This window comes from Podarcis erhardii, assembly GCF_964252035.2.
Source record: "Podarcis erhardii genome assembly, chromosome: 3".
NCBI classification, from domain to species: Eukaryota; Metazoa; Chordata; class Lepidosauria; order Squamata; family Lacertidae; genus Podarcis; species Podarcis erhardii.
This window is the reverse complement of record NC_138507.1, coordinates 85639602-85662123: the sequence shown is the minus strand read 5'-3', so window position 1 is coordinate 85662123 and position 22522 is coordinate 85639602. Positions and strand designations below refer to the sequence as shown.

General features: G+C 45.2%; 1 protein-coding gene across 3 annotated transcripts; it reads left to right on the top strand.

The window, feature by feature from the left end:
- The first annotated feature begins 5286 nt into the window (after positions 1 to 5286).
- On the top strand, positions 5287 to 21855 carry SLC35B2 (solute carrier family 35 member B2). 3 transcript variants are annotated; one of them, XM_081856077.1, is made up of 4 exons: positions 5287 to 5416; positions 14608 to 14801; positions 16488 to 16648; positions 18126 to 21855. In XM_081856077.1, exons 1-4 carry the CDS (start codon positions 5406 to 5408, stop codon positions 19059 to 19061), a joined length of 1302 nt encoding a protein of 433 aa, XP_081712203.1. In that variant the 5' UTR covers positions 5287 to 5405; the 3' UTR covers positions 19062 to 21855. The 3 variants fall into 3 exon arrangements, with proteins under 3 accessions (XP_081712203.1, XP_081712201.1, XP_081712202.1); XM_081856075.1 differs by lacking the exon at positions 5287 to 5416 and adding an exon at positions 6251 to 7196; XM_081856076.1 differs by lacking the exon at positions 5287 to 5416 and adding an exon at positions 13198 to 13997.
- The last annotated feature ends 667 nt before the right edge of the window (positions 21856 to 22522 follow it).

The following is a 22522-nucleotide window of genomic DNA, read 5'->3' as shown; positions in this document are numbered from 1 at the left end:
ACATTTCTCCAGTTAAAATCACTGTTCATTACATCTGGGATGGGAGTGTTTTTTTCAGCTGGACTAGCAAAGAGGGGTGCAGCAGCAGTTCATCCACAGTGCATGGAGAGTCACAACATGAGAACTGAAGCAGGCTGCTAGACTGTCGAAGGGGAAGTGTGCAAGAAGAGCGAATGCTTTAAAAAACCATGTTTCAAATGTGAAGACGCTCAAAATGTGCTATTACCTTGCGGCTGCTCTTAGCAGCTCCTCCTTGTGGTGCCTTTAAAGTCATGCTGCCAGCTGATATGTACCATGTTCTTAGTCCTGTGGAGCAAACAGTGGAGAAGCAGAATTATGTTTCTGCTAATTTTCTACACTATCCTCATGGCCTCCTTGGTTTTTCTTTTTTGGGGAAACCAGGCTCTTGCAACATCAGATCAATATTCCTTCTGACAAAAGCCAGTTTTATTTGGATTCTTTCGAGGAAGTCTGAATTTGCAGACTGTACTAACAGCTGTGTAGGACAAGGGTAGTCTGTCTTTTTGCAACAGGATATTTCCATAGGGGATGGCCAGCACTAGTTTTTGAATAGCCAGCTCCAAGGAACAGGAACTCCCTTGCTGATACTAGGAATTAGTCAACTCCCCTAGTTAAGGCTTATTGATCAAAAGCCAAGATCACCACTGTGTTTTTGTGTATGGAAACATGTCCATTATACTCCATTATTTGGTGTTTTAGAAAAACAGGCAGCATTTGTCAGAATCTGGAACAAATGGTAATCCGCAGTTTACAATGGCATGACAGAGCAGCCCAATCGAAGCATAGCATTGTAAGCCTTAACCCCCAAATTCTCTGTCAAGTTCTACTGCTTGTTGTTATTGGAGTAGAGGGGGAAAGTAAAACTCCCAAAATAAGTGGAGGTTATGCAGTTCACTTCCAAAGTTGGTGCATGGCATTTTAAAAATGTCAGTATTACCTCCGGTAGATCTTCAGTTTTACACCAGCTACTTTCAGATATAACAGAGGAAAATGCATCTGTAACTTATGTGGGAGAAACACCACATTTCACACAAGGGAGCACATTGTGAATTTTAAAATGGTCAAGGCATTGTGGCAGAAATGTCCACAACTGTGGGGGCACATTTTCTCTTGATGCATGATGCAGCAGCAAAAAAATATAAATATAAAATGCTATTCTAAACTGCATCAACAGAAGTATAGTGTTCAGATACCACTCTAGTCTGTCCAGTTCTGGGTGCCACAGTTTAAGGTGGACATTGACAAGCTGGAACGTGTGCAGAGGACAACGACCAATATTATCAAGGGCCTGGAAATTAAGCCTTAAGAGGAACGGTTGAAGGAGCTGGGTATGTTTAGCCTAGAAAAGAGGAAAGTGCCATCTACAACAGCCACCTTCAAATATCTGAAGGGCTGTCACGTTGAAAATGGAGAAAGCTTGTTTTCTCCTGCTCCAGAGAGTAGGAGTAGGACTCGAACCAATGGATTCAAGTTACAAGAAATGAGATTCCGACTAAACCATCAGGAATAACTTTCTGGCAGTAAGAGCTGTTCAACTCCCTTGGGGGGGGGTTATGGACTTTCCTTCATTGGAGGTTTTAAAGCAAAGGTTGAATGGCCATCTGTCTTGCATGCTTTAGTTGAGATTCCTGCATTGTAGGGGGTTGGACTTGATTACTCTTGGGGTCCCTTCCAACTCAGTAGGATTCTATGATTCTATGAATTGTCGTGCTAGTAAAATATCATCCCAGATTTGCTTGTGACGTTATTTCTTTCAGATATAATGTCCCACACATTTTCACAGGTCTACACATCTGCTGCAGGAAGAAGATACACATGTTACGCTTAAGCAATGAGAGCCTGCCTGTTTTTCTGCCCCAGCTAGATAACCAAAAGCAGCGGATGGAGATATCCTTTCACCCACAGCAACAAATTGCTTGGGAAAGCACCAGTCAGCTGCTGAAGCAGAGAAAGGCTGAGATCACATGGGTTGTCTTCTGGCTTTAGGCCCAATGCAACAGTTTGTGCAGTTCTGGTTATTACAGAATCAAAGCTGGAGGAGGCTTATATAGAAAGTTGTGTATTTAAGGTTTCTGACAATAGAGGACTCTTGACTCTTCAAATCTAATCAAGCTACTGTGCCATTTACAAGGTACGGAAATCTTTGGCTGGCTACTATGGAGAAGCCTTCAGTTCCGGGACGACGACGACGGGGGACTTTGTTCTGTACCAAAAGCATTACAATTGGTGCAAATATAAAGCTGTCCACTGAACCTTACCAAAGAAGTGTCAGCAAACATAGTAGCTCCTTACACGGGAACTATTAGGGCAGGAATGCTTTCAAGAATTTGATTTGGGTTTTTCGTTTTTGTTTTTTAAGAAAAGTTTTCCTGCCTTTCCTGAGATGCTTTAGTGGAACTTTAAGCCATTTGCACCCTGCTGGCGATTGGCAGCTGTTAGCATGGAAGAGGAGGAGTATGTTGAAAACGGTTCACAAAGCGGAAGACACAGCTTCCAACATTCAATAGGAAAATTAGAGCTGTCTTTCTATATTGTATTTCCAACAGCTTGATGCATCCTTGGAAACCTACAAGCAGGCCTGCTTCTGCTTTCAGAAGTTGCTGTCTGATCCCAAAGGCTCAATGTAGCTGTATTATGGCTATCCTCTCCTTCGTGGACCTAAATCAGGGGTCAGCAACCTTTTTCAGCTGTGGGCTGGTTCACCATCCCTCTGACCATGTGGTGGGCCGGACTATATTTTGAAAAAATAAATGAATTCCTATGCCCCACAGATAACCCAGAGATGCATTTTAAATAAAAGCACACATTCTACTCATGTAAAAACACCAGGCAGGCCCCACAAATAACCCAGAGATGCATTTTAAATAAAAGGGCACACTCATGTAAAAACACGCTGATTCCCAGACCATCCACGGACCGGATTGAGAAGGCGATTGAGCCACAATTGGGCCCCCGGGCCTTAGGTTGCCTACCCCTGCTCTAGAACATAAGTTCCATTGAACCTGGTAGAACTTGCTTCCAAGTGCAGGATTGTGCTCTGAAGTCTTCCTTTGATATGAAATTTTGCTTTAACCATCTCAAGATAATTAATACCAGAAACACAAACTTTGTACAACAAAACGGAGTAAGTCTACATGCACACTACCTTGAGCTCCTATAAAGCAGGATGGAGCTGCCTAAATATAACTAGTCATTGAAAAGTAATAAAACCACGCAGGAAATATTTTCATTTTCATATGGGATGTAAGGCTACCTTTCAGTTATAAAGTGTTTGAAGAGTTTTGTAATTCAAGTCTACTAAATTTATGGATAATATTAATTGGTTGTCGTTACTTGCATTTGTTAAATCGCTTTATACAGAAGTTGCAAAGCAAGTTAACAGGATAAAAGACAAATAAAACTGGACATGTCTAAAATACAGGCAGGCGTCTTATTTATTGTTTGTGGTTAGAAAACAAATGGCAAGATGTTATGAATGAAAATGCATTCTTAGGAAGTGGTAGAACATTTGCAAAAGACTTTTTGGACACAGATTACGCAATAAGACATTCCAGTCTAGCAAAGAGAATTTCCGTTCTGGAGAACTGGGCTCAAACACTGTCTGAGATGGATAGCTTTGTGCAGGGGTCAGCAAACTTATTCAGCAGGGGGCCAGTTCACTGTCCCTCAGACCTTGTGGGGGGGCAGACTATATTTTGAAAAAAAGAAAGAAAAAAATGAATTCCTATGCCCCACAAATAGCCCAGAGATGCATTTTAAATAAAAGGACACATTCTACTCATGTAAAAACACACTGATTCCTGGACCATCCACAGGCTGGATTTAGAAGGCAATTGGGCCGGATCCAGCCCCCAGGCCTTAGTTTGCCTACCCATGACCTAAATGAATCATAGAGTTGGAAGGAACCCCATGGATCACCTAGTCCAACCCCTTGCAATGCAGGAATATGCACTCATATAGGGATCAGCCCATGATCTTGGTGTTATCAGCATCACGCTCTAAGCAGCTGAGCTAATAGGTATCCTAGTTTGATGTAAGCCAGGGTATGTATGCAATGTGCTACTGCAAAAAGCTTCCCTCAATAGCCCAGCATGCATGCTATTGTAATTAGATGCCATAAATCACACATCATCCCCCTCAAGATATTTTAAATACTTTTGGTATTTGGAAACTCATAGTTCACCCTAAGGCAGGCAGTTTTGTTACCTAGAATGGGTATATGGGGCAAGGGAGCGCCATCATCAGGTTCAAATATGTACTGTATCTGTTTTTCCACGTAGCTGGCAGGGAAGGTGACAGGTGAACTCAAGAGAAGCAAATTTGTTTCCTTCACTTTTGGGTTTGTGCCAGTTGGGTAACTTGTTCTCTAGTAGTTCAACTCTCCAACTAGCCTCAGGCAGCGTAGCAAATGTACAGGAATGATGCAGTCTCAGAAGGCCACAAGTTACCCACAACTGTCGCCCCAAGTTTTGTTGTTGGACCCTGATACTGGCAAATGTAGCAGCTGAGAGTATGAAGGCATCTGAGTTTTCTCTGGTTGAAAAACCTGAGGAAAAAAGTAACTATTTGAAAAACATAGAAGTGTCCTTTTAAAAAAATCGGGAAGTAAGAGTGGAGGAATGCCATGCTTCATTGACTGTTAATCTAGAGATGAAGCACGCAGAGTGCCTCAAGAACAGTGCTTCCGGTCATATACAGAGAGCAAATCCTGTGGCTTGGAGACGTGTGACTGAAACCGTAGTGAATGAGGCTTTTTATGGGTGGCTTCCACGTTCACTTGCTTTCCCACAGGGCATTGTCCTGTCCGAAAGGAGCCCACAGCTCTCCGCAGGAGGGTATATTTGCTAGTGAAAAGAGAATAACTCCTGAAATTGAAGTTCTTCCTTTCAGCTCACGTGGCTCCTCAGGGTGGAGGGGAAGCCCTTCGCACCTTTTTGCAAACCACACGGTCACTCTTCCAAGAAACGTTGCCCTCCAGATTCTGGGCCGGCGGCCTAGCTCTCAAACGGATTTAAGAGTCCTTTTCGCCTGTCGCCGGCTTCCTCCCCTTAAAACAAAATAAAAAAATTCCTTCCAGTAGCACCTTAAAGACCAACTGAGTTAGTTCTAGGTATGAGCTTTCGTGTGCATGCACACTTCTTCAGATACATGTTAGTCAAACATGGGCGGGAACTGGTAGGCTTCTCCGCTTCTTCGGAAGGGAATCCATTGCCGCGCGGAGACGGGGCCTCCAGACCGGCAGGCGGCGCTGTGGGAGCCCCGGAGTCCCTGCTCGGCTGGGGCGAGCGGCCGGGTCCTGGCCCTGTGGCGCCGGGAGGGAGGCGCGGCCGGGCTCGGAGCAGCGAAGTGGCGGGGGAGCGGAGCGCACCGGCCCGGCCGGCATCATGGGCCGCAGGTGGGCTAACCCCGGAGCGCGGGGCGGGGGGAAGAGGCTTCCGGGACGGGGGACGCTTCTCTGCGCCGGGGATGAGGCGGCCGTCCCCTCCCGCGCCGGCGGGCCCGCGCCCAGCGGGGGGAAGACGGGATGAGGCTCCGGGCTGGGGCCGGGAGGGTGCTGTGGGTCAGGCGGGAGAGATGCCTGGAGGAGCGGGCAGAAGAGCCCCTCGCTAGTCTTGGGTGCCTCTGGAGGAAACGGGAATCAAAGATGGGGCTGGCTCTCGGGAAGAGCTCGGTTTCCCCTTCCAAGCTCTCGGAAAGGCGGATTTGTCTCGCTTGCCTCGTCCGGGTTCAGCCGGAGACCGAGGAGTCGGATAGAAATGAAATCTGGGGGCGGCGGGGGGGGGGGATCCAGCAAGACTCGATATACAGTACGATCTGATCCTGGGTTTGAAGCAGCTGTGGGAGGTTATAAATGCCTGGTATGTTTCCAGGTGGAAGTCTTCATCCCTTTACTAGGGGAGTTAGTCCCATTTATATCAATGGGATTTTTTACTTCTTAGTAGCAAAGTACCTTTTTTCCTGGATCGGCCTCAGGACAACCCTGCGAGGCAGGCCAGTGCTAGCTCCACCCGCTGAGCAACTTGACTTTGAAATCATCATTTATCCAAGGCCACAGTTGGTTTCATGTTGACATCGAATTGGTATCAAGGTTGCCTTAGTAGCCTAGTAGATTACATAGAGGCATTGGGCTTCAATCTATACCTACTTAACTGGGTGTCTTTTAAAACTAAGGCTCCAGTCCAACTCTGCTTACCAGGAAATTTGATGCTTCATACCATGCAGTAAGTGAAAATCATTGTGTCGACGATTTCATAGCTAAAATCTGAATGGATTAATCTGAAGTAACTCACGGGCTCTATATTTTAATGGCGTGTATCCAATTTTAATGCAAGTCAATAATTCTTTAATGCTTTTTTTTTCTTTACCTTGCTATAATCACAGTAAATGGTAAGGATGCTTGTCCTCACTTCGCTTTCTTCATTCACACTTAACAGGTAGAATGGGAATTCTATTCGCGGTGGCAGTTTTGTGTAAGGAATTTATGGTGGGAGTTGTTTGAGGATTATGACGCTAGAGTAACAGGATGTGATCATTTATGTGGGAATAGTAGTCAGTATAGTTAAGAATCCAGATTTAAAATGTAAGGGAAGCATTTTGCTCTGTTTGTATCAGCTTGAGTGTGCAAATGGTAAGTGCATCTGAAATAACTAAAAAATTCAAAGCTCAAAGGTGACAATTTCATTAGTACTTATAACACATCTTATGAAGTTATCCACTGCAGGGATGGGGAACCCATGGCCTTCAAGGTGGTTCTGTGCTATAACTCCCATCATCCATGACCATTGCCTGGAAGCTGGAGTCCAGTGATACCTAGGGGGCCACAGTCTCTCCATCCTTGCCCTACAGAGTGCCACTTTATGAAGGCCAGTCAGTTCGTAAAGGGATTTGACAGACCACAGAATCAGTTGTCTCATCAACTGAAAAAGGAGCCTACTTCAGCCACTGCCATGCTTATTCACAAATAAAACTCTTTGTACCTCTCCTCTGTTTAGAATGGATAGGAGGGTCAACTCCTAGTATCTAGTGAAACATGAGCATGTTTAAGCGAGCAAGTTCAATGACTAAGAAGCTGCACCAGTGTAAACAAGGATGGAGCACAAAGAACAAACAGTCTCTCCTGCATTCTGGATCTATGAGGATTTATATACTGAGACCCTTCACAGGCACCATAGCAGGTATTGGCAGGCACACTGGCACCCGTGGGCACAGTGTTGCTGACTGATGTTAAAGGTCAGTATCAGCATCTTGAATTGGAAACAGATTAACAGTTTCCTTAATTTGCTGACTGGGGTTCTTGCTGCAGTTTGTAAACACATGGAGCTATCAGGTGGTTGGCTGTACAAATATACAATAAAAAATTAAAAACATTCAAAACTGAATCTGCCAAAGCTTAGCTAAACAAAAATATTACGTCTTTTCCTTAAAAAAAAATGTGGAGCTGCACAGGCTTATGCAGGTGTCTTTTAGGATAAATTACTTCAAGTAGATGTTCTTCCTAAGAACAATCTTGCTCCTAACCACAGTCATAGTTCTCTGTGCTCTGGTCCATGGGGTCACGAAGAGTCAAACACAACTAAACGACTAAACAACAACAACCCCAGTCACAGTTTTATGGAATATGGAGCAGAGCTACACCTAAAAATCTTGAGTAAAAAAAGCTTGTGGAGGACACAAGCTACATAGGATCTATTCAGTTATCACATTCAGTTTGAATTGTGCCCAGAACCTGATAATCAGTATTGCTGAACGCAGCTGGCGTATGCTCTCAATCTTTGACTCCAATTAGATCACAGACTTTTGCATTTTGTACAAGCTGACATTTCCAGTCTCAAAAGGCAGCCTCATTTGTAGTTTATTTGCAGTAGTCAAACTTCAGAGTTTAAAAAATACACGAATGATGGTTGCTAGGGCCTTGTTTTCCAGGAAGGGATGCAGTTCACATATTGGTTATTAATGAAAAAAGTCTCTGGCCAAAGCTTAGAGCAGCCATGTGCAAAAGAGACCACAGCTCTTATACTTTTAATAGTTGTGGAGTAGGGAATCCCAGAAGGAGTAGCTTGACACCTGACATTTCCTCTTCTGCACACTAGTAATGTTGCAGGTGTCCTGTCCTCTTTTTGAGCTGGACCACAAATGTGCACCTATCAGCAAAGCCAGGTCCAGGAGTACTCCCACTCTGAATATTTGTTCTTTGAGGGACATTGAGACACCATCCCAAAACACATCCCCAAATCACATGGCCCACTTGCTATAATCACCTTGTCTGGATTCACCTTGTAATGGGTGAATCTTTGCTAAAATAGCCTCTAAGTATGGGTGTAAACACTAAGACCATTGCTATTAGATTAGGTAGAAATGAAAGATAGCGCTGTGTTGTCATATTGAAAGAAAAAGCCACCAAAGGGCAATAACAATTTGTATTTCTTCCACTCTGCTTAACTGGTCCAACAATACTTCATGGCCAGTAGTTTAAAATGCCCTGAAACTAGGGTGCCTTTTGTTGTTGCTGTAAATTTCATTTTAGTGGGTGAATCATTAACAGTTTGATATGTTAAAGAAGTTTAGTTAGTTGTAGGCAAGCCTAGAAATCCAGCCTTCATTGTAATTATGACATCCCTTCAGCTCCCAGAGTTCTAAGCTGACAACTGCCCAAACAACCTCTCCCTGTGGATCTTTTTGCACCAGGATCCTTACCCTGACTGCTCTACATAGTAAGTAGCCCTGTGAGTTTCTCTGAGGCTTGCAAATAGTGCTTTCTGAGCTCTGGATTTCTTGGGATCCAGTGGAAATATTTAGAACCTGTTTAAACAATGAAAAGTGTCTATTATCTAAATCAGTCGCTATTCAGTGGCATTTTACATTATAATATGAAATAAGGATAATAAACTATTTGGGGGCATTTATATGTGGTTAAATTCCAGTTCATGGTTCATAAGCGAGGCTTCAGTGTCTTGTGGTGACACTGCCCAGAAGTGTGCTGCTCTGCAAATTTAATGATTGCTTGACAGGCAAGTGTGACTTGTTTGTTCTGCTAGTGAACTCCGAAGACTAGCTGATCAGCAGCCTCTGCTATTCTTGCTTCTGTGTTCTGGGAAGCCCTTAGGCTAGAGATGCCAGTCATAGGAAGAGCTTTATTTTTCATAACATTTTCTTGTTGCTGTGGCTGAGATTTGCCCTTAGCTTTCCTTTGGTTTTCAAATTGTTTTTATTATTTGCTGGCTAAGAGAGCTAACAAATACAAGCTTGTAATTTTCTAACTGTTAGATCAGCAGTGTCAAGTAGTGATTGCCTCCTGGTAACTAGGATTGACTGATAAGTGTCAGAAATGTGATTCTGCACCATGTACTAGGCTCTTGGATGCTTTACTTCTGGCCCTTGAACGCAGAAGAGAGAGCAAGAATGAGATGCTGCACTAAATTTTTGGGTTGTCTGCATGCACATCACTATACCACCTGCAGAGACCAAATACTTAGAACTGGGAGCCCTCAATCGAGACATAAGCTGTGGGTGGGAGCTGGTCCCTAAAGTTTCCTCTGCAGGGGAAAAAAACCATGCACAGTGAATGTCCCTCGCCCTGGAAGCAGGAGCTCCTGGGTCCAATGCAAGCATTGGCAGTTATGTTAAGGGAGGTGAATGCCTAACTCCTCAAGCTTGATTTGAAAGCTGATTAATAGTGTAATGCAATATGTGCAATATTCCCCTGGTTCCATGCTTGCACTCGCTAAAGCAAATTTCAATCCATGCACTTTATTTACTGTATTGGTCTGAATATAACCCGCACCCGCAAATAAGCTGCACCTTTAAAATTCAAGGCTTATTTGCAGGTGCAGCCCACCTCCTGGCACTACTGCCCTGAACAGGGGGCGGGGGCTTGGTTCTGAACACGCTGCGCGCCTGCCTCCTGGTACTACCGCCTCCTGGCACTTCTTCCTCAAGCCACCACTGCCTCCCATTCAGGGTGGTAGTGCTGGGAGGCGGGCACACAGCACTTGGTTCTGAATATAGGATGCTCTTTAACTTTTCATAGAATTTGGAAAAAAACGTGCAGCTTATATTCAAGCCAATACGGTATACATGTGAAACAAAAGAACATTGGAAGCTGCCCTATACCAAGTCGGATCATTTTCCTATCTAGCTCAGTATTGTCTACACTGACTGGCAGTGGCTCTCCAGAGTTTCAGATGGCGCACTTCTCCTGTCCTACCTGGAAATGCAGAGCAGCAGGTGCTCTGAGCTATGGCCTTTCCTCTAAATAGGTTGGCTGTAAATGTGCCCTTTTGCCACACCTTAACCACCCTAATTGTGAGACAGTATGTCATTAGAAGCCTAATAGATGCAAATACTTGCCAAGTAATTCTGACTGTGGATCCAAAGAAGGGAGGAATCTCTTAAGGCCCACAGAACTGTAGCTGCAGGAGAAATGCAATTGAAGGGTGAAGGGCATTTGCTCCCATGATCTTTTTGTGCTCTGCTTTCTTGCGGCTTTCTTGTCACTAGCATCAAGAACGGAGGTCTATGGGGATTTGTACTCCTGCTTCAGAACCATCTTGCCGGAGGAACTGAAATGGAAAGGTCTGCCAAAGGGGGCTTTGTCCCAGACCGCTCTTGCCCTAGTAGAGAGCTGCCTATCCGTGGGGGTGGGGTGTGTGTCAAAAGCACATCTGTCCAGTGTGAAAGGGAACAGTAGAGGTATATATGAGCTCCAACTTCCTGGTTTCTTTGTGGGTTTGAAGCTATGAAAGCTTCTTTCATTCCTAGCACTAGTGCTGGTTTTGCTTGCCTGGCAGAAGTGAGAGCTCACCTGTAACACTAGCTGCCTTGTCTGAAGCTGGGAGGGAGAAACACAGGGTGAAAGTGGCTCACAGGCAGTGCCAGATTTACATATAAGCTAAACAAGCTATAGCTTAGGGCCCCACTCTCTTGGGGGCCCCAAGAAAATTTAAAGGGAAAAAACCTGGGATGTACATTTCCAAAATATAAGATAAAAAACAAATAAAATAAAACCTACATACAGTTAGAGCTTAATATTTATTTTACTAATAATATACTTCTTAATTGTATTTCAGATCAACAATTATTTTGACAAAATACTTTTTTTATGTGCAAATGACTTTAGATACCTATTAGGTCCATAAATTACCATATAGCATATATTCAACACAAAAAAACCAGCAACAATTTGTTGTTGACAAAGGACAGCTGGACAAATAAAGGGCTCCCATTACCTTCAGTAGCTTAGGGCCTCATCAGTCCTAAATCTGGCCCTGCTCACGGGCCAGGGAGCTGTGAACCAAAGCAGGAAAGAGAACTGTTGCTTGGCTGGCTTATTCTTTTTTCTCTGGGAGCCAGTAATACCAGCAGTCCTGCCCTGGCCCAAAGCAGCTGAATTAAGCCAGGCTGAAATTGATTTAAACCAGTTTCCCTCTAAGTGGCTAATCACACAGGGAGGTGCCCATGCAGTTGGGGATACCAGGACCAGTGATATATTTAGGGATTATGACTTACTTGGGAGTGAAATAGGCAAATCAAACATAAGCAATCTCTTGCCTCCTTGCTGAAAAGTCTACGGCCTGAGAGTCCTGACCACACAAGGGAATAGTATTTTCAAAAGCTAATACTGTGTGATAAATTCTCCATAAAATTATTTAAAATGCCTGCTGATTTTCTTCTTCTTCAGTGATCAGGTGTGTGAAGGTCAATAAAGAAGGATATTGTCTGAGTTCAGCTGGGTGGGAGGGGAATCCACAGAATGCATGGCTCCTGGTGATGTGTCTGAGCCGTGAGGGATCACTAACAGAGACTCTGGGTTTGGCGTCAAATGGTCCTTAAGTTAACCTGGACAAAAGTTGTCCAGGAACCCTGAATGTGCCCTAGTAGTATGTGGACAGCTAGTGCAACCATTAAGCACTGGGGTGATGTGCTGGTGGTAATATGACCCCACCAACCATCTAACTGCAACATTTTGTGCCAGCTGGAGCCTTCAGACAGGGGACATTGCAATAATTGAGTCTTGTGGTTACCAATGAATGAATCATCATAGGCAGGCTGTCCTTGTCCAAAAATGGCTGTAGTTTTTTACATTTATCTGGAAACCACCATATTCATGGCTTGGGGGAAAAAATATATTTGAAATTCCTGGGTGCCTGGACTACAGTTTTATGCAACAAGGTGTGGAAATTTTTCTAACAATTATTTCTGTAATTTGGGTAGTGCTTGCCACAGCATGAACAAACAATGCAAGAGGCCAATGCTTTGAAACTGACCTCAGAGGGCTGTTTCAGAGCCTCTTTGAACTTACTCAAAACCGGTTTTCTGTGGTTTCATATCTTGCAAAAGATCTTGCGCTGGCACATGCCTGTCCAAGGCAGTTGGTGGGTAGAAAGAGAGAGGATGAGGAAACAGTTAACAGAATTATTCAAAGTGGGCTCCTCAGCTGTTGTTGGACCACGACTCCCATCATCCCTAGCTAGCAGAACCAGTGGTCAGAGGTGATGGGGGTTATAGTCCAACAACAGCTGAGGACCTCAGTTTGAGAAACTCTGAGTTAGAGGGTTGAAGTTGTCAGCAAGAGGGTATTAATTCTGCCTTGGAAGCTTTATTAGATATGAGTAACAGTTCAACTTTTCATTAGGCTGGAATCCTATGGAAGGAAGCTCGGCACAACATATTGAGACTTGCTTCTGAATAAGCATGTATCTATGATAGTTGTGATTCCATGGTGTCCAGAAAAACGTGGCACAAGTGAAGAATTTACTATTCTGCCTTCAGCTGGAAATGGAAGGACTAGCCTTAGGGCAGTATGCTTCTCACACGGTGAAGGGAAGACTAAGGATGCATGTGCTCGCTGCATCACATCACAGTGCTGGTCCCTGTCACCCTTCACATGTTGGAGCGCAGACATCTGCAGCAGGGAACCTGCTGCCTTTGTGCAAGTTTGACGTCTACATCGGTGGCTGCGGCTCCTCGCTGCAGACATTTGCCCTCCGAGAAATGTTGAGCTGTGGGGGTGGTGACTCAGCAGAGCTATTGTGTTTGACCCCACTCTCCCTCACACGATTCTAACCATGTGAGGTAAATTAACAAACAGGGCTTCTGTCTCTCACAGTTGCAGGGGGACAATGTAGAAAAGTGTCAGCGGTGCCTTTGAGGCTCGGGAATCATGGTGGCAGTGGCGGGGGGGGGGGGACTGCATAAGAACAGAAGAAGAGCCTGCTGGATCAGGCCAATGGCCCATCTAGTCCAGTTTCCTGTTCTCACAATGGCCAGCCAGATGCCTGTGGGAAACCAGCAAGCAGGATTCGAGCAGAAGAGGATTCCAGCAAGTAGTTCTGAGGAACATTACTTCCTGCCTGCATGGAGGCAGAGCATAGCCATCATGGCTTGCAGCCACCGATAATCTTCTTCATGCCTTCTGATGGTTAAAGGGTGCTCTCTCTGCATAGCTTCTTGTTTGTAACAGATATTCTCCCTTGATCTTGCTACCTATTCTTCCGAGTTTCTCTGCCCACCTCTAGCTCGCCATCTTGTTTCGGAAAACAACGCTCGCTCCAAACGTGCATAACTTGAGTTTGACAGATTCAAGGTCGCTGGCTAAAAGGCCAGTTGAGACCCTGTGGGTTTCTTTGCCGCTAACAGGATGAAAAGGGGCTTGACAGCACAGTCATTAATCTGCCTCCTCTTTCGGAGTGTTATCTTTGTGGCGCAACTGCACTGTGGCTACTCCAGGGAGACATTAGCTCCTTCTCTCATGTGTCTGTGGTGAATTTCTGCACAACTACATAGCTGCTCATTGGCTCTCGCCCTGAAGTCTGAAAATACGTGTGATTCCTCCGTAATAGATTTGAGTGAGCAGCCCAGTTGTCTGCTTCCCATGCTGCATAAGAATATAGTTTTTAACAGGCTTGTTCTGTGACATACCTGGGAGTTATGTGCTGCCATATTCCAAGGACACTCCTGCCCCATAGAATGTCTGGATGGTAAGTACCAACGGAGCCCTCAGCCACTACACTTATTTGCTTTGTAGGAAGGTCACTCTGACTTTGCTGCTCAGGGGACACCAGGATCCGCCTGTTCCAAGATCTGTGTTTGTGCATGTTAATGTGCACAGCTTGTCTGAGATCCCAAAAGGAGGGTGTTTAGAGTGTTCTCTGTTTGCCTGTGTCTATTGCATCCCAGCCTTACTGTTTTATTTCATTTCTTTTATCTCTCTCCCTAACTCCAAGGAAGGGTGTTTGAAAAGACCAAAGATCTGACAAATGGGAGCTCTCACAGGCCTCTGTCCTTGGTGTCGTGCCAAATTAAGTGAAAGGCAATAGTTCCGCAGACAGGCATAGGGATTGCATGTGCAGAATTTCTTCACTCAGCTTTGAAGCTGCAAGCACGTCTGCAGCATTTGCTGTGAGAATCCTGCATAAGACAGATGTAGCTGCTTGGTTTCTGGGGTTCTTGGTTTCGCCTGTTGCTAGAGGAAGGGGGGGGGCGGGAATCTTGAATGCTTCCCCTGTGTGATGAGAGAGTTGCCTGTATAAACTTTTCACCGGATCCAGGGATTCCCTTTGGCTTACGGCCTGCTCTTTTTCTTGGCAGGTTCTGCCTGGCTCTTGCGCTGGCTGCTCTCCCCATAGTGACTGCGAATGAAGAGGTACCTGCTGTCCACCAGGACTCCTGGGGAGACTTCTGGCTGTTTCGCTTTTTGGTCAATGCCGCAGGCTATGCAAGTATTGTGGTTCCAGGCTTCTTGCTTATACAATACTTCAAGAGGAAAAATTACCTTGAAACAGGTAAGTGGTAGGAAGATGCACACAGAGTGGTTTCCTGATGTTGCAGCTGAGATAGCTCTTTCTGAGCCCATCGTATCTTCTGCAGCCCCTCAGCTGTGCTATCCTGGGCTTGAAACTGCCCCAGAGTGCAATCATTGTCGACTTCTAAGTGCGCAATCAGTATGTTCACTCAGTGTTAGAAACTCAGATATATAAGCTAGGTGTCCAATGGCTCCTTAAAGCAGGGTTGCAGTTGCCAAAACGGAATGCCTCGTTGCCATTTTGGGGCCTGATGGCTCAAAAGTTGTATTTATTTATAAATTTATTTAGTTTTTCAAATTTTGAAATTTACAAACAATTGTCAAACAACCCAAATAAAAAGAGAATTCCATAGATTCCCCTGGACTTCCCTCTTCCCCTTTGTGGGTCCTTAGTTAACTTTTTTTCTTCTGCATCTTCTCTATTAATCCAAATCTATTAAATCTCCATTTGAACCATAATTCAACGTTAAATTACAAGTATTATTCCAATTCTACTAATAATTTTGTTTACAATGATTTTTAAGGTAAATTATATATTTTCCCCTTTCCTTATTAAAGTTTTGGTCTTCCTGATTCTTCTTGCCATTTCGGCATAGTCCTTCAACTTAATCTGCCATTCTTCTCTGGGCTAGTAGCATCCGAGCAGCAGTAGTCGCGTACATTAATAGTCTTTTCTGATCCATTGATATTTCGGTGCCTAGAATTCCTAGAAGAAAAGCTTTGGTGGTTTTTAATAAAAAGTTACTTTAAAGATTTTTTTTGGTTCATTATATATAATCTCCCAGAATTCTTTTACTAATTTACAAGTCCACCACATATGATAAAAGGTGCCATCTTTTTATTTACATTTACATTTCAATGCAACTTTCTGGTTCCTGAAATTCATTCTGATTGTGCAGATAAAATATAATGGATAGAATTCTACGGGGTATGTTGCTAGTGTGTGAAAACAGTCATGATACAAGGACCCCCAGGCAGATGGACCTCCAGATGGCAGAGACGTCAGGTGCCATCCTGGTGCCCGGCCATCTTCACTTGGTCGCAAGTGGCCAATAGCCGGGTGCAAAATGTGCCTGACACCTGGCGAATTTCAAACACTGTGTCCACTCCATCAGTGTTATCATGCTAGCAAGCACAGAATCTGTAGCCATTACCTGTTGAGGAAATTGGGAGATTTGCAAGGAATAGCCATGGCAATGTGGGTATAAGATCTGCATCACTATCTCTCTGATTTTCTGCAGCTCAGTAAGTCTGTCTTCTCTTAGCTGGGGGCAAGCACTGTGAGCAGAGTAGAGTAGGACTGGCCTAGAGAAGAGGCAAGTAAATCTGTTTGGAAGTGCCATCAGGAAACCACATATGGTGGTGTTATGTCTCCGAGAACCAGTATCTGGGAATCGCAAGTGAAAAGAATGCTGCTGCTCTCAAGTCCTGCTCACAGCCATTCTTTCCACAGGCAACTGGTTGGCCACTGTGAGAACAAGATGCGGGACTATGGCGGGCCTTTGGCCTAATCCAGCAGGGCTCTTCTTAGTTCTTATGTGGTGGTGATTGTGGGGACAACATTGGCAGCTGTAATGTGTGTGGCTTCCCTTCCTCCCTCCCCCATGCCCCCAACTGGTGTGATTCAGTGTTGTGGCTAATGTGTTTTTGCTCCTTTCCCTCTTAGGCCGTGGTATTTGCTTTCCAGTTATCAAATCATGTGTCTTTGGCAATGAGGCCAAATCTGTACACCAGGACGATACCTTGCTAGCAGCTCGGAATGAGACCGTCGAGTCCTCCACAGCCCGGCAGTTCTTTAAGCTGCTGTTTTGTGCAACAGGCCTACAGGTAAAGAACTGAGAGCTAGTATGCCACTTTGATTTGGCTTGTCTAGGGTGGTGATTGGGAGCTTCTCGTTTAGAGGTAGCATGACACCGAGAGTAGGATTGGCTCAAAGGTTAGTTCACAGCTGAGCAAAGTTTCCAAGCAAGGTTAAAATATCTGCACTGGCTTTATGTGTACTGGGACATATGCAGCCTTCCTGACCTATAACTTCCATTAAGCAATGCTACAATCTCAGTTCTCATGAGACTTGTAGGTGGTCATTAAATTGGAACCTGGGCTCATTTGGGAGGAAGGGTGTGATATAAATTTAATAAAATAATAACTAAAACCTAGATGATGCTTTCAGAATTGCATGGTTTGTACCCTTCATGCAATAATGAGGTCAGAATATCACCCAGTTATTTTTGAACTGGAGTAAGAACATTGGGTTCAGTTAGGGGATTTCTGTTATTTTAGAAAGATAAAAACTTCTGCTCAGTCGGTATCAGGTGGATTAGAATTTTGTTTGTCTTATCTCACTCATTCTGCGGAAGATAGATAAGAGGCGTTTTGTAGTTAGTTTGGCTTTTTGAGCAACTGTAAGTCCAAAATAACGATGAGCTGCAGGCCCTAGAGGGACATAGTTTAGCAAGTGCAGAACTTTATTTGGCATTCTTGGGTTATGCCCATAGCTACCCATAAAAGAAATACATAGGAAATGCTGCATGTCCTTGAATGACATTGAAAGACAGAGAGAGAGAAGGAAATTTTCTTAATGCACTGAACTAATGTGGATTTAGTTATGTACCAAGCCTGCTGAATGGCCATGGGCAAGTCAAGTAATCACTTTGATTCAGATCATTCCAAATTTACAGGACATAAGTAATGATACTTTTCGTATTACTGAGGTGAGGGTGTTGGGATTACTGCTTCTGCATTTACAAGGAACGGAGAAAACAAAGAAGGAAAACGGTTGATTCTGCAGGCCTGATGGGACACTAAAAGCTGCTGCCTGCAGATGCAGGTGCTCTGTGGCAGCTGCTGTCCAGCTATGTACTTTTTTCAGTGCCTGAAACATGTAATCCTGTATAGCATCATGGTCATTTCATAAAACATAAACCAGATGGTGTTCAGATTGTTTGCGCTGATAGGAAATGCCAAGGCAAACATTGCATCTTGTGGCTCAGCTAGCATTTTATTGCTGTAATTTTTGTAGGTGGTGTCTTAACATAGCCCAGCATAGAAAATAGTCTCTGTGGGATGAAGTGCAATACTGATCTGGTTAGATCCTGCTTGGGAGTGGAAAGAGAATCTCAATCAGATCCGGCCCTCAGCTTCCTGTTGCGTAGGTTGACAGTATAGGAAAAGTGGGCGTCTTTATGAGCTGCTTGGGTCAGCGGCATCCAAGGAGTGTCATGCTTGCCCGATTCTCCAAGATGCTATCTTACTATTTGTTGTCGCAGTTGCCCTCCATCCCCCCTCTCTTCCTCTTCCTTTGCAGATCTCCTACCTGACATGGGGTGTCCTCCAGGAGAGGGTGATGACCCGAACGTATGGCGCAACCGAGTCCGACCCTGGTGAGAAGTTCAAGGATTCTCAGTTCCTGGTCTTCATGAACCGGATCCTAGCGTGCACCGTGGCTGGCCTCTACTGCGCCCTGATCAAGCAGCCCCGTCACGGCGCTCCCATGTACAAGTATTCCTTCGCCTCCCTCTCCAACATCCTCAGCAGCTGGTGCCAGTATGAGGCCCTCAAGTACATCAGCTTCCCCACGCAGGTGCTGGCCAAAGCCTCCAAGGTGATTCCGGTCATGCTGATGGGCAAGCTGGTGTCCCGCAAGAGCTACGAGTACTGGGAGTACCTGACAGCAGCCCTCATCTCGGTCGGAGTCAGCATGTTCCTGCTCTCCAGCTCCCACGACAAGCACCTCTCCACGGTCACCACCTTCTCCGGCGTGGTCCTCCTGGCTGGCTACATTGTCTTTGACAGCTTCACGTCCAACTGGCAGGACGCCCTCTTCACCTACAAGATGTCCTCGGTGCAGATGATGTTTGGCGTCAACGTCTTCTCGTGCCTCTTCACGGTGGGCTCGCTGCTGGAGCAGGGCGCTCTGCTGGAGTCGGTGCGCTTCATGGCCCGCCACTCGGAGTTTGCCGCCCACGCCGTGCTGCTGTCGGTCTGCTCGGCCTTTGGGCAGCTCTTCATCTTCTACACCATCAACCAGTTTGGAGCCGCCGTCTTCACCATCATCATGACTTTGCGGCAAGCCTTTGCCATCCTCCTGTCGTGTCTCATCTACGGCCACGCGGTCACCGTGGTGGGCGGGCTGGGAGTGGCGGTGGTCTTCACGGCGCTCTTTCTCCGCGTCTATGCCCGCAGCCGCATGAAGAAGCGGGCAAAGAAAGTGCCCGTCGAGGGCACCGTGCAGAAGGTTTAGGGGCCACCGGGCAAGCGACACGCCCTGAGCTCCTCCCCGCCCCCAAGCACTTGCTGAATCTCTCTCTCGTCTCACGAACCCAGCAAAGAGCTGGTCGACTTGGGAAATGTCAGTTCCCATCCTCTACACCTCCCGCCCCAGCTGATTCTTAAACACTGCTGGGATTGGCTTGGAGGAAGTGAGGGGCAGCTTCCTCCCGTCCTAACATCTGAGTATTTTAAGTCTGCTGAGGCTTTCTGCTGAAGGAGACTTGCAAGCGGCTCTTGAGACCCCTTTCCAAGATAAGGGCACAGGTGTCCCTAATGCCTGCCCTGACTGACAGCTTGTGGGGGGGGAGAGAAGGCTAATTTATGATCAAGTCAAATTGGAGCTTGTTTTTGTTTTTGTTTTGCTACGGTTTGCCTTCTGCTCACCACCCTGGAGCTGCGTATGAGGGAATAGCAAGGCCAAGACTTTTACAGTTTCCATTAAAAAGAAAAGAGAACCACACCCTCAAAATTTCATGGTTGGAATGGAAAGCTGGCAGCTTCGACAGAAAACCAGTCCTGACTGTGGAGGTTTTGAACTTACCCTGCTGGGCAACGGCCTCTCTTAAATCGCAGCCCCTTTGCTTTCTGGCTCAGTATACCCACCTGTACTTTTGCCCCACTGTCGGACCTTTCAGACGGTGCCCCCTTTGCCAGCGTCATTTGGGGTTTTTGCTTTTTGCTTAGTTTTTCTTTGACCATCCCCTCCTCTCACTGCCATGAACTACAGTCCCAGAACCCCTCGAGGCCACTCTTGGGGTGCTTTCTTTGGGTTTACTGTTGCTGCAAACTTAGAAAAGCACAAATATTGCCTTTTTGAAACACCTCTCTTTGGAACCAAGTTTCTTTGCTGCTCTAGGCAAGGTGGTGAGGGAGAGGGTATCCTCATAGTAAAAGAATGTGCACCCCAGTCCTTTTTTCCACCCCCCCCCCACTCCCCAGTGATTTTTGCAAAGGTTGGTGGGAAAGACGGAAGCAGCCTGAGTCTGGGCTTGTGTGCTGCTTCCAGCGGGGCTGAGCTCTGGGCTCTGGCCCTCTTGGGCCTTGCAGTCTCTTTTGTGCCATGTTCCCATTTTGCTACGTGGCACATAGGCCGTTCTGGAAGCTGCAAGGTGTGGTGGGGGCACTGAACTGCACTGTATTGTCTAGCTCGCTGTGCCATTTTCATTTTTGAGCCAGGAGATAACAATTCTGAGATGTACGGTACAGGATAGTTTGGTGCCCAGAGGCTGGATCTTTTTACCCTTTTCTCCACTTGCTCTCAAAACTGGATGCGGGACTGGAGTTGCTGGCTCTGCCCCAAAAGTCTCGAGTTTTACCCATTAACCCTTTTGTTGCCAAGCTGACATTGGGCAGGGGAAACATTTTTTGGTACTCGACACACAACTGTTTTATTTTATTAAATTTAAACTATGCTGCAAATAAGTGGCCAGGACATGTTTTATAACCTTTAAAGTGTGTCGAGGAGGGATAATCTAAAGGAGTTGCTGCTCCATTGTGGGCCACCCCCCCCCCTCCAGGGGTGAAAACAAACAAGTGTCTCAAATCTCATCCAGTTGATTTATCCAGTATGGTTTAATCTGATGTGCCAAATATGGATCTAAGTGGCAAAAATGGGAGTTCCATTATATTAAGCAGAAAGAAGTTGCTGTATCTCTTGCCATTGAGCCAGGTGAACTTGATACTTTACCTTGTAGATGGGGAACAATTTTGGAGGCTTGAGATCAATTATTTGTGCAAAGCTAGTTATCTTTCCTTCTCTATCTCTGCTGCCACAAAAGTCTTCTCACAGGTAGAAATACTGCCAAAAGTTTATTCCTGTGTCAGCTTAGTTTTAGTACTCTTTGCATGAGGATAGAGGTTTCCGGCAGGAAAAACACACGTTATTTTAAATAGAGCCAAAATGAGGTAGCTGAAGTGCCATTCAGTCTCTGCAGTGATGACTGGTGTCCGTTGGGGCTCAAGGCTAAGAGATCAACAGTAGGTGCAGCAAGAACCAATGACAGGCAGAGTCAGAGCCTGACTGGTTATAAGACAGAAGGCAGGCATACTAGGTGAGGGCTGACAAGTTATTGTGGAGCAGTGCTACGTTTGCTTTAATGGACCAGCCAGATTGAGTCTCTGGTAACAGGTAGGCAAGTATGTGAAAAAAAATTGATACAAGTAAGGGGGAAGAGATGTCTTGTGACTGAAAAAGCCCCATTTGTTAATTTCCTCAAATGAGCACATAAGTAAATTGAAGGGCAAAGGTACCAATGACACACAAAAATCCTCATATTTGGCTACAAAGTATGATGTGTAAATTCACAATTCAAAATATTCCAGGCTTTCAGATTTTATTTCAAGGAGTGGCATGGTATGAGGAAGTAATGATGGGCAAGAAGGGATGTGGACAGAAGTAGTAACTTCACACAGAAGTTCAGCTTTAGTAGCTCTTGTGCACCATGAGGCCTAGATTCTTAACTTGACTTCAAAGCAAAACTTAACTCCCCCCCAAAGACTTAAAAATCTCTGCCACTATGGCAGTGGACTGCATAGGATTAAAAAAGCATTAAAAGGCTGCTTAGGACACAGAAGACGTTCCAGGTCAAAGGTTACACTTGACAGCCATGCTCCACATTAAGAGAAAATTCCAATGGGTAGGAAATTCAGTGTATGGTGTCTTAGCCTTGTTCTGCCAATGTTGTTGCAGTCTAAAAATATCCCCACCTTTGGCTGATCAACCTGTGAAATCCACGGTTTATAAACTTGCATAAATGAAGACTGAAGAGATATCTGTATTGTTAATTGTAGAAAGGGAAGGTATACACAATTCAACCCAATTAAGTCCTATCTGAACTGCCTAAACTCTTGTTGGATTCTGGTCACAGGGTTCAGTGTAACTTTCCAAATTGTAGTTTGTCCTGGACATCACCTACAGGCAGGTGCCTGTAATAAAGCATAAAATCTTGACAGCAAGAAGCACAAGGTACTTCCTTAATTAGCTGTCAGGAAGGCAAATCTGAGTAATCCTATGCATGTTTACTTACAAGTCCCTTTGTTCAATGACGCTTGCTCTATTGTAAGCATTTATTAGCAGGGGTGGGGAACACACTATCCCATGGGCCAAATTGGGCAGTTAGGTGCGTGTTGCATGAAGTTACAATGAAGGCAAGCTGGTTTTGAAGAGCTCTTTGAAGGCACTCTGCCCATGGATCAGTTGATCATTGTACAGTGGTACCTCGGGTTAAGAACTTAATTCGTTCTGGAGATCCGTTCTTAACCTGAGGTAAAACTGTTCTTAACCTGAGGTACCACTTTAGCTAATGGGGCCTCCCGCTGCTGCCGCGTGATTTCGGTTCTCATTCTGAAACAACGTTCTTAACCAGAGGTACTATTTCTGGGTTAGCGGAATCTGTAATCCGAGGTATCACTGTACCGGGTTTGGCCAGGGGA